This window comes from Salvelinus fontinalis, chromosome 21 (assembly GCF_029448725.1).
Source record: "Salvelinus fontinalis isolate EN_2023a chromosome 21, ASM2944872v1, whole genome shotgun sequence".
Classification (NCBI taxonomy): domain Eukaryota; kingdom Metazoa; phylum Chordata; class Actinopteri; order Salmoniformes; family Salmonidae; genus Salvelinus; species Salvelinus fontinalis.
The window spans coordinates 37,881,010-37,893,256 of record NC_074685.1 but is presented as its reverse complement, the minus strand read 5'-3'; the positions used below and the strand labels follow the sequence as shown (position 1 = coordinate 37,893,256).

Sequence of the window (12,247 nt, the reverse complement as noted above, 5' to 3'; positions counted from 1 at the left end):
AAAAAAAAACTACTGCAGTGGGAAGGAAACGGCTGAAGTATTGCAGGAAGTACATGAAATGCTTTGATTCTTCTTCCTTGATCTTCATGGCAGTTTGATCTTCAGTGTTTTTGTCATTTTAAATGTTGTTCTTTCTATTTAATTGTTTTTTTAAAATAATGTGGAAAAGCTATTGAGCCTCAGTGTAACTTTCAAGACGAATAACTTATAGGATTTAAATCCTGTTGGGACCATACTTGTGAACTTTTTCGCAGTCTCAAAATGCACATCAGCCATTTACAATTGTTGAGGTACACTGACTATACCAAACCTTAGGAACACCTTCCTAATATTGAGTTGCACAACTTCAGTTCGTCAGGGCATGGACTCTTCAAGGTGTCGAAATTGTTCCACAGGGATGCTGGCCCATGTTGACTCCAATGCTTCCCACAGTTGTGTCAGGTTGGCTGGATGTCCTTTGGGTGGTGGACCATTGTTGATGCACACGGGAAACTGTTGAGCGTGAAAAACCCCAGCAGTGTTGCAGTTCTTGACACAAACCGGTGCACCTGGCACCTACTACCATACCCCGTTCAAAGGCACTTTAATCTTTTGTCTTGCCCGTTCACCCTCTGAATGGCACACATACACAATCCATGTCTCATATGTCTCAATGCTTAAAAATCCATCTTTAACCTGTCTCCTCCCCTTCACCTACACTGATTGAAGTGGATTTAACAAGTGACATCAATAAGGGATCATAGCTTTCACCTGGTCAGTCTATGTCATGGAAAGAGCAGGTGTTCTTAATGTTTTGTATACTCAGTGTAGTTGCAAGTGATCAAACACTACACATTAGCTGTTCCCATAAAATAACTTGGCACATTTAGCCCTATTCTAACCTTGGCATGTGAGTGATTACTTCCTGTAACAAATTCTACGTCATACTATCAAAGATCTTAGACTTAATATCCACCAACCAATGGCATTTAAAAACATGTGTCAATTTGGCCACCAGAAGGATATTTTCAACCTCTAAATTCAAGGTTTACTTTTGTTCTGCTTGGTGTGTCTCAAGTGTAAAGTGCCAATTGCATGATGCACCCTTGACTAGGCAACTAGCGTTAGACAAACAGTCCAAAGAGCTGTTGGACTTGTCAAATAGCTGTCATCATTGCTGTTTGGGGACACACATTGCTAAAGCGGATGACTCTAAAATTACAGTGCACATTAACTGTCGGTTCGAAGCCCCGTTGCGTCAAACATTTTTGTTAAGGAAATCTATGTTCACTGCTGGTCCTCGATACGCGATTCAAATAACGAAGTGGATGATTATAATAATGCATATAAAATGTTGTACATGTAAGTCCAGCCTACACGTCTATGTAATATAGTCTATAGTAGCAACGATTATTTATGTAGCAGTGTCAGTAGCCTGTGTGTCAGTCTGCAAGAGGGACTCCAACAAGAAGCTCCTCATTAAATGTATTCGTAATATAAATTGACAACGCGACGACTAATGTGAGATTCAAACCCTTGCAGCAATCTGCAACATTTACATAGAGCTGGAGAGTCTACACAGAGAGCTATTTGACCAGTCACTCAAACACACATGATCTAGTTGCTTTGATTATCACAACATGCCGTTGGACTTCTGTTATGGACGCTTTCGTGAACAAGTGTTGGGTCACGTCCAACCACGTCAACGATTTTAATTGGCTGATACGGAATTTGAACCGGTGTTATGATACTGATGCTGTTGTCGCCACAGACGGTTTGTTTACGTTTCTACCATTGTGGCTAGATGGAGTAGACCTACAGTGTTCGAGTCGGGGACAACAGTTGTTGACAACTGTAACATTGTAGTTAAACCTAACCCCTTTTCTTAACCTTAACTTCATTCTCCTAACCTGCAGCGTTAGTTATCCTAATAAACAAACCATCTGTGGCGACAAATCATCAGTATCACCACATCGGATATAATGACGGCTAGCTGTGCAGGTTAGCAGAGGATAAAGTCTGCCAGGTTGTCTGATAAGAACAGCTAAAGTTGAGCGTTTGATCAATTGGCTGATGTGCAGTTTGAGACGGAGAAGAATGTTCGCAAGTATGGCCCCGGTAAGTCTAACTGATATCATGGGTAAGTTGTTGTTGAGAGTTATACACATTTATTGAAGTAGAGAACATTTTCAAAGTCTGAACATCAAATAAAATATAAAACTGAACTAAACTATCTCCACATTTACATTTTTCCGATTTTTGTTACTGTGGTTTATAATCTGTAGTTGTCAAACACACAATCCCCTTACAGATCTGAAGTGTTCAGGTGTACCTGTGTTTTAAATCTTTCTGTGTTGGTATATCTTTGCCTGTAACTAGACCTTAAAGACCTTTCTCTTCAGGAAGTCTTTCTGTTGATAATTGTGCTCATTGGGTGTCATTGTCCCTTGTAGCATCAGCTGTGTTCTTTGTCTAGTTGTCTATTTTTACTTTCATTTTTTATTATAATGAAAAGCGCTTTACAAATGTAATTTGTTATTAACTAATCACTCCTATTGATTAGTCTTCTGGTACAAGTCTCTCATTGAGAATGTGTATAACAATAACCCATGCAGAGTAAGACTCAAACCAAAGCCTCACATGGAAATGGAAAAAAAACCTGCAGGGATAGTCCATCCAAGAACCAATGGGATATTCCAATTGGTGTTCTTGGATGAGAGGGTTTAGTCCCATGACTGCCTGAACACCATATGATACAGGCATCACTTGTGGTGGTGCTGCCAGGCTGGGCTGGCTTGGAGAGGCTCCCCTATCCCATCGCTCAGAGCAGCCAGCCAGCAGCAGAGCTGAGAGTCTTAATTAAAGTATATCTCTTCTTCTTTTTTGTACCTCAATCTTTGTTTTCTTACCTTTTGAGAATTCATGCGTTTGTCTTCTGAATTCAAATTCAGGCTACAGTCGGAAAGCCTGTTGCCGGGGTGCAAATCTTTAAAACTACCCCTTCCATACAACATGCTCTCTCCGAGGGCTGTGTGTTGTGTTGAGACATGCTAAGGCCAGATGGCCCACATAAATAATAGGCTACTGGACATCATCCTTCACTGAGCGTTGGTTGGCTTTTAATTTCCCCCTGGAATCGTCCCAGGCTAATGATCCATGCCTCTGCTCCCTAAGGTGGTCCAGAGTGCAGAACACCCCACTGCTTATCAGGAGCATACACTGGGTTCAAATACTATTTGACATCATTTCAAACACTTAAACTGCGCTTAATTATTCTATTGCCCCCGGCGAGCTCAATCGCAAAAGTACAAACCCAGCCCATCTGGCACTCCAGACAGGCTAAAGCAAACATTACAAATATTTAAAAGATTTCAAATAGTATTGAACCCAGGTCTGGCTGGTAGTGTAGTGGAGAGAGCAGATTGCCTCACTTAGTGCTTCTCAATGGGCAGATTGCTGTATTTCCTATAATATATTAGATCTCGGCGATGAGAAGACCAGGCAGAATATATCATAGATTGAAATAATGACGATGCCTTTGAGTTAGGACACTAAGGAAAATGGTTAAGTGGCTTGTTGTTGATGAATAATGATTGTGTTCTTTTGAATCGTATATCGTTTGATTTGTGTGATGGATGGTATCATATAACCTCGTCCCTACCGACTTCCCCTGAACTGTCCCTGATAGGTCCTCCTCCTTGACATAGGAAATGGGATACAACAAGCACAAAACCACATGAACAATATTCCACTGCATCCTACTCAGGGCCCACCGGAAACACACACACACACACACGCCGGAGTTATTCCAGCCCACCTCAAAATACCCATCGTCGTCATCGTCGTCACGCACACCCACAGTACAATAATCAAACACAAGAAAGACGGGGGTTCCTACGAGGCTCTACCACCCCAGCTCAACGATTGTATTTAGTGCAAGCCACAAGCTGTTACTGAAGATATACTACAGGAACGGAGCCATTTGTTCCAGAGGAATGACTTCCACCCCCCCATAACCATGTACCTTGGTGCTTAACAATGGGCTGTAGCTGTGTATATAGTTATTTTGAGTTGTTTACATGTGGAAATCTTCTACAGCTCGAATGTTTTACTGAGAGAGAGAAGGGACTTGTGTGTGAGACTGGGGACTCGATGAAATCCCTATCGCTGAAGTTCAGCGCTATAGCGCGATTGACATTTAAAGGGAACGTTCCCATGTTCGTGGAGACCCGCTGCATATGCCGCCTCAATCGGAAATGACCTTTACATTTGAATCGCGCTATAGTGCTGAACTTGTATGATACGGATCGACTCGAGCCCTATGAACAATTGGAAAGCTGGGAATTCAATTTGCGAGCCTGCAGCAGCTCTGAAATAGGAGTCGGATCTGGTTACGCCCAGCGAGAGCGAGGTTCGCAAAATTGTATTGCTGAACTGAGCGTTTTCTTCGCCCGTCTGTGCTCTTAAGTAGCTGCAGCACATAGTTCAGGGTTAAGTCGGTCACATTACGGGAGGTGGTCTGTCACAAGTGGAACGCCGATCACTTGTTACAAGCTCGCTCTCGGGAATCTCAGCCCATCAATGTTGTCCAATATCCTGACTGTCGATCGGAGCTTTTTGGTTTTGAATGTACACCGTTGTTGTTGAGTAGAATGTATAACCATAGCAGAGCTACAGTACTTGCATTTTTTTGTAGAGACACATATATAACACAGAATATATATGATAAACATGTATACATCTATAAATCTTTTTTAAACTACTTGTGTGAGTCATTTGGGCACTTCCTGCCTGGTTTGTGTTTACATTTTTATTTATTATTCTCTTATTTCTGAAGTTTTTTGAGCTTGGCGTCTTCTGAGTGATGGACTCCTCCCCTCATCTTTCTGTAAATAGAATCTTCCAGTTAAGTTGTATTATTTTGACTCTGGCGTTATATTTGTGCCAGTGAAATCAAGTAAAGGTTTTAGCGTTTTATTGGCACAAAAGTAACTCCGTAGAAAGCAGCCCAACTTGTCGGGAGTTGTGCCTCTCGCACTTTTTACGATCATGTGGCATCAAATCAATTATCAATTTGAATGATAAATTTACTCTCAACAAGGTAATCTAATGCGAAGTGACGATTGTGCACAAACCTCTGAGCGAGCGGCGCTTCATTCGAAATGACGGGCAGTAGATGTTTTCTAGCTGTGGTATTACATTATTAGTAGCAAAATCACCATGGTGATATGTACTTTGTCACTGTATTTGCCATAATTTATGCTTGACAAAATAATAAAAAGTACTGAATCTTCTTTAAAGTGTCAATCTCCTTTTCTATTACCATGAAGTAAATGCAGACTAAAAAAATGTATTTGCTGTGGTGTAGTATTTTAATATCCTTGTCTCTTTTCCCTCAGAAGCAGAGATGTATTATTGTACAGCTAATTTGATGGAAGTCATGATAGTGGGGACTGAAAAGTATATTATAAGAGTATATAAAAGGCTGAGTAGGAAAGAGGGCTAGCTGGTCTTTTTAATCAGAAGTAGAGGTTGAATCTTGTCTCAGGGTTAGTTTGATACAAGTAATAATAGTGGGGACTGAAGAAAAAGCGTGAAATACACAACGTGTACAAAACATAAAGAACATCTGTTCTTTCCATGACAAACTGCCAGGTAGGTGAAGGCTATGATCCTTTATTGATGTCACTTAAATCCACTTCAATCAGTGTAGATGAAGGGGAGGAGACCAGTTAAAGAAGGATTTTTAAGGCTTGAGATAATTGGAACGGGGTATGGTAGTCGGGGCCGTGCGCATCGGTTTGTGTGTGTCAATAACTTCAAAGCTGCTGGGTTTTTCCATACGCAACAGTGTCCTATGCGTTTCAAGAATGGTCCACCACCCAAAGCACATCCAGCCAACTTGACACAGCTGTGGGAAGCATTGGAGTCAACATGGGCCAGCATCCCTGTGGAACGCTTTCGACACCTTACAAGAGTCCATGCGCCGACGAATTGAGGCTGTTCTGAGGGCGAAAGGGGCTGCAACTCAATATTAAGGTGCTCCTAATGTTTTGTCCACTCAGTGTCTATAATCTCAATGGTAGTTTAGCAAAACATCTTCAATTAAAAGAGAAACGCGGCACACTGCTTCTCCTGCTACCAGGGGGTTTCATTATAACAACATTTCTCAGAGTATGATAGTGGGGACCAATTTAAAGGTTGAATAATAAACTAGGGGTAATTGAGCAAAACAGCTGTCAATCACGCGCAGAGCAGCATAGCTGCTGATTGAGTCAACTGTATTGGATGACATCTCTAATATCTCCCGTATTCAACATTAACGGAGACTGTAAACGATTACATGAACTGGGTTCAAATACTATTTGAAATCTTTCAAATACGTTTCGTGTTTTTTTTTTTTTCCCACCTTTATTTAACCAGGTAGGCTAGTTGAGAACAAGTTCTCATTTGCAACTGCGACCTGGCCAAGATAAAGCATAGCAGTGTGAACAGACAACAACACAGAGTTACACATGGAGTAAACAATAAACAAGTCAATAACATGGTAGAAAAAAGAGAATCTATATACAATGTGTGCAAAAGGCATGAGGTAGGCAATAAATCGAGTAATTACAATTTAGCAGATTAACACTGGAGTGAAATCATCAGATGATCATGTGCGTTTGCTTTAGTCTGCTTAGAGTGCCAGATATGCAGGTGTTTGTACTCATCTATTTTATTAGTTCCATTGAACCAGGCACGATTAATCAAGCCCGGCTACAGTATTTTAACTTGTTTTAAATTGGTGTGCTGTCCATGTTGAAATTAGTTTGTTAGCTGCTGCGCTAGGGAGGCAAAAGACCATCAAAATACCTATACCTCCCTCTCCAGTATGGATGTACTGTGGGAGACCAGAGCCAAGTTGTTTAATAGAGACACCGTCTCTCCATCTGGGAAAGTAATCAGGATTAGTGGGAGGGTCTTGGTAGCAGCGCACACACCCAGCAGCTCCATGACTGGGCCCAGGATGCTCCTAATTTAGATTCTGGAGACGACCAACTGGGCAATGACACCTCCCCCTGTGTCAGTGGCGTGGAGAAGGGGTTGGGGGTGGAGGGGTCTGCAACGAAGGCTGGGAATGAAGGGCGAGTGGGGGTCACTCTGAGGCCAAACCTGTGTGAACCCGTCTGGGCGCCCTGGTCCCTCTCGACTCCCAAATCACAGAGCGATGCTGCCTCAGTGCCTGCCTGCAACTTAACCCCATAAACATTCCGCCCATACTCTGCTGCCGGGTGGTAGGCTATATTTTTGGTAAGGTAAGTAGGGATTGGTGGAAAGGAGGGGGGTGTCTGTTTGATTGCAGAATGCTGACGCTCGTTACTCCCGGCCGGTAACAGGTTTCCCACACCTCACCACAAGCAGAAACCTCAGCCCGGCGATAACTTTATGGGGGCCTCAAAGTTATAAACACTTAAATGATATAACAAAGCTGTCACAATCCATACACGCTGTATATTTAAAATCAGGGACAACTGAGGGGTGTAATGCTGCATGTTTAAAAATAGCTCCTTCATTACGGAAGAGAAAACAACAAAGAAAACAATCAAATGTCCTCTGGGACTAGAAGAAGAAACTGCAATTAGGGGATTTCTGCTGCCAGCACTGCCTAGGAGTTAGGCAGCTTGCTAGGGTGTCAGGGTTATGAGTTTACTGACAACGGAGACTGTTTTTAGAACAACAGAACCCAATTATGCAGAATAACATAAAAATAGCGGGAGCTTTTCATATTACAATCGTCTGAGATTCCCCCCCCCCCAAAAGAAAGATTTACTCAAGAGATTATTTTATATTAAGGTTGAGAATGTTTTGTTTAATTTGACAGAGAAATATACATCGCCTTTTGATACAGTGTGCTTTGTAATATTATTTGGGTACTCAATACATGAGACGACGAGAGCCTCTGAAAAGGCTTTTGTGGGTAAACAGGCAGAGGAACACATATCCTTTTACATTTACATTACATTTAAGTCATTTAGCAGACGCTCTTATCCAGAGCGACTTCCCAAACCCGACTGTCACCACACCTGCGCAGTTAGATCACAGAGAGAGAAACCCCATCACTGCACAATATCATTACAGAGGGGATACTCCTACCTGGTTACCATGGTACCTGTCTATCCTCTAGCCCAGAGGTGTCAAACATACGGCCCACTAGGGGGTCCAATTCAGCCTGCTGTGATTTGAGAAGAAAAAAAAAACCTCAATATACTTTAAAAATCCTAAAACCAAATCGAAACTGTAGAAATGATAATGGACATACATTCCTAAAGTTTCTTGACTGTGTCCAGCTGCTAATGATCACCGAAATGAAAGCTAGACGGTCAGGGAGCACCGGAAGATTCCAAGAGTTGAGGACAATTTTTTGCTACATTTTGACAGCGAGGAAATTTGACACATTTCCAGTGCAGCTCTCCAGACCTCGTTGAAGCCTGAATGCTAAATGGGGCTAAATGAGTTTGACAACCCTGCTCTAGTCCCTTCACGCTCTTTTCTCCCAAGCGGAATTAAAAAGGGGTGAAATGGAAGGATGAAGAGCGGGAGCGATAAAGTGCCACTGGGCCCCTGAGCAATGGCCCTTATTAATCACCAGAGAGAGAGAGGGATGGAGGGAGAGAGAGAGACGGAGGGATATTTTAAATGTTTTTATTTAACTATATAAAGAAGAAGGAGGGAGAAGGATCCTTCTGAAAAGAGGACAAAAGAGAGACCTGGACGTATTAAAGGGGTTTCAAGTTATTTTCAGTGGAGCAGGATAGTAGGGGCTGCATCCCAAATGGCACCCTATTCCCCTTGGAAGGGCACTACTTTTGACCAGAGTAGGCCCTGGTCAAAAACAGGGAAGCGTATAGGGAATAGGGTGCCATTTGGGACACAGCCCCAATAGTTGTCCCAGGCAGACAGACAAGACATCAGATCTCTCTGCTTCGTTATGACCAGAGGTAACATGGCAACGGGAATCTGATACTCGTTCTATTGATCATGGAGCAGGATAGAGACCCTATAATGACTTGAATTATATTCAGCCAACATGCAAGGGAGAAAAAGAGAAATAGTCAGGACTATAAAGTGTATGATCCATCCATACATTCGGATGAGCATAAAAATGAAACAAACAACAAATAGGCCTGTGTTCATAGCTTTATATTGAAATGCAGAATAATGCAACCTACACTAGTACAATGTTCCACACGTTCAGTAATGTTGGATGAAGGAAGGTACATTTTGGCATGTTATGGATGAGACAGAAGTTTTGCCTGACATTTAAAGCGAAGGGAGCTTTGAGCAAAAAAAACATACACTATGATCATCATTAATCTGTAACACAGTCCGTAATTATTGTAGGCAACATTATTAATTAGTACAGTTACAGCGGAGAGTAGAAGTACAAAAGAATAAACAAAAAAAACTCAGAATGCTTTTTATGTACAACCCAGTGCCTTACGGAACAGCCTCTTTGTTCTCAGTACATTGCACAAGCCTTACTTCTTCCACTGACATCAACACAGACTTAAGCAAGCTTAGCCGGATCCCATACGTTATAAATATGAATATTAAGGTGCAAAGACCGCTCCTCCCACCACAAACCCACACACAGACTGTCAGTAGAGAGTAGGACCTTCCCCAATACGGACACAGAGCTCTACCAGGGAGCGTTCAGATAGAAATATATTACGTAGAGCAAACATGTAAAACAAGGAATCATGTCTGCTCATGACATCCCGCAACGTGCCCCAGACTCCTTTAGGGAGAACGCCAGCTTGACCTCCAACGACCTCTGACCTTTGATGAGCCCCAACAGTTAAGTCTCTGTCTGACTCAGTCTCACACATAAGAGTGCACACATAAGCACACAGCCTGTGACTGACGACCAGACGACATGCCTGCGCCATTTCTCTCCCTCTCAGGAGTGGAGGTAGGTAGGTGGCTGGCTGTGATGTGTGTATGTGTCTATGTCTACATTGGGAGAGTGGAGTCAGAGTGTGCATAGGGTGCCTGTAACGCCTGTGTGTGTTTATGTCTATGTCGGGAGAGTGGGGTCACTGACTAGGTCTGAGGGGGGCGTGTCATGGAGCGAAAATAACACGGCATAAAACATAACCTGGACCGATGAGGTCATGAGGGGTCATCTAGGAACCCCAGAGGAGCAGCTGGTCTCAGAGTGGAGGAGTGATGAGCTGCGTCCAACGTGCCATTTCAGACACAGCCGTGGAGGGAGGAGTGTATGGGGTGGGGTCTGAGCCAAGGGAGGGCCGCACCCATATCTCTATATCTGCAGCTCCAGCCTCGGAGCTCCCATGCTTTGAGCCCAGCCTGTCCCGGCCCAGAAAGCGCATTTTGAGGACTGCGTCAGGACCACCAGGACATCGCCCACTAGTGGCCTCCGTCTGCTACTGCACCACCGACCGGACAGACCCCAGGCTGTTGCTAATATATCTACTGTTATGCTGTACATTATGTTCACCTTAACCCTTCACATCAAGGCTTCGTCAATAAGAACCTCTTCCTCCTCATATAGCTCCAACCTCCGCACACTATACAGCATCCACTTTTCATACACTAAACTCACACTCCGAGCTAAACTCACACTCCGAGCTAAACTCACACTCCGACCTTCACAGGTTCACCGCACACTCAGAACCATCGCCAGTCATACAAACATGCACACACTTACACTCGGCTAAATGTCCGCCCACACTGACACGCGCATACATACACTCTGGTGTGCTCAGTCTTCACAGATGCACGTCTATACAGAAGCACGTTCACGATCCTACATGTATAGAAAAGAATGGCATCGTGGAGCGGAAATGAGAAGAAGGAAGAGGTTAGCACGCGTAGCACTTAGATTACAGTTGGAGTTGTTTGTGCAAGCAGTCTAGAGAGGACAGTAAAACGGATTGTACTTCCCAGGTCTGGATTGGAAGGACAGTCCAGGTAGCTCTCTAGAAAGCTCCTTCCTTAAATATCAGTAGTATAAAGACTAACGTTGAAACCTCTCTCTTCTTTTTTTAATGAAGTACTTTGTTTCGTTTGGGGGCCGTGGTACCTTTGAGCTTAGTCCTTTTTTAAAAACCGTTTGGTTTGCTCCAGTCCAGTGAGTGGGTGGTACCTCTGACTAGGAGAAGGAGGGGGGAGGCCGGGAGTGGGACAGGGGGAGGTTTGGGAGCAGGGCGGGGAGAAGGAGACAGTCTGTGGTCGAGGAGGAGTGTCTCAAGTTAGGTGGTCTCCTTGCCCTGTGCTCCTGTCGCGGTCTTGATGGAGGTTAAGGTTCTGTTGAACCAGGTCTTCTTAGCAGCCTGGACCTCGTTGAGAGCCAGACCCAGGGTGTGCTCCAAGTCCTGCGGGGGGGAGAAACATAACGGGAAGAGGTTAGGCAATGGGCTGGAGCTGCAGGGCTAGCCTGGTGTAAGGAAACAGGAGATTAAAACTAGAATGAATGAAAATGTGTATTATTTTATTCATTTTATTTAACCTTTATTTAACCAGGAAGGGCTCATTAAAATTTAAAATCTATTTTTCAAGAGCGTCCTGGCCAAGATAGGCAGCACCAACTCATTACAAAAATTAAACAGACAGACACATGAAAAACTACAAGTAATCTAGTAAAAACCATTGAATTCACAAGAGTATAACAAAAATCATAAAACAGCACATTAAAAACATTGACAGGTCAGGGAATCAGCCTCAAAATCCTTCATCAGTGGTTTAAAAACACCAAATCGGGACAAGTTCTTCCAGTTTAAAATTATTTTGTAAGGTGTTCCAAGACGATGGCGCAGAGTACATAAAAGCCCTTTTACCAAATTCAGTTCGGACATTTGGAACAGTTAGCAGGATAAAGTCCAGCGAACGAAGAGAGTAGCCACCACATTTCTGAACAATAAAAATGCCCAAATAAAAAGGTAGTAAACCCAAAATGGCTTTGTAAATAAAAGTATACCAGTGACTGAGCCTATGAGTGACTAGAGAAGGCCAGCCAACCCTGGTATACAAAGTGCAGTGGTGCGTAAGGGTTTTGCAGTTTAAAATACATCTCAGGGTGCCATGGTAAAGGGTGTCAATTGATCTCAAACACTGAGCGGAAGCATTCATATATAAAATATCCCCATAGTCTAGTAAAGGCATAAATGTAGCTGATACTAGCCTCCTTCTGGCTTCAAAAGAAAAACAGGCCTTATTCCTAAAATAAAATCCCAATTTCAGCTGAATTTCTTTTGTGAGTTGC

At 43.1% G+C, this 12,247-nt stretch overlaps 1 protein-coding gene across 5 annotated transcripts in view; it reads right to left on the bottom strand.

Moving 5' to 3' along the window:
* Positions 1–9,146: 9,146 nt before the first annotated feature.
* The window catches only part of LOC129818838 (rab GTPase-activating protein 1), a 139,728-nt gene continuing 136,627 nt past the window's right edge, over positions 9,147–12,247 (bottom strand). For all 5 annotated transcript variants that reach the window (XM_055875100.1, XM_055875101.1, XM_055875103.1 and 2 more), the window contains one exon: positions 9,147–11,360. In XM_055875100.1, the coding sequence (XP_055731075.1) occupies positions 11,238–11,360 (123 nt within the window). In that variant the 3' untranslated portion in view covers positions 9,147–11,237. The remainder of the gene's footprint in view (positions 11,361–12,247) is intronic.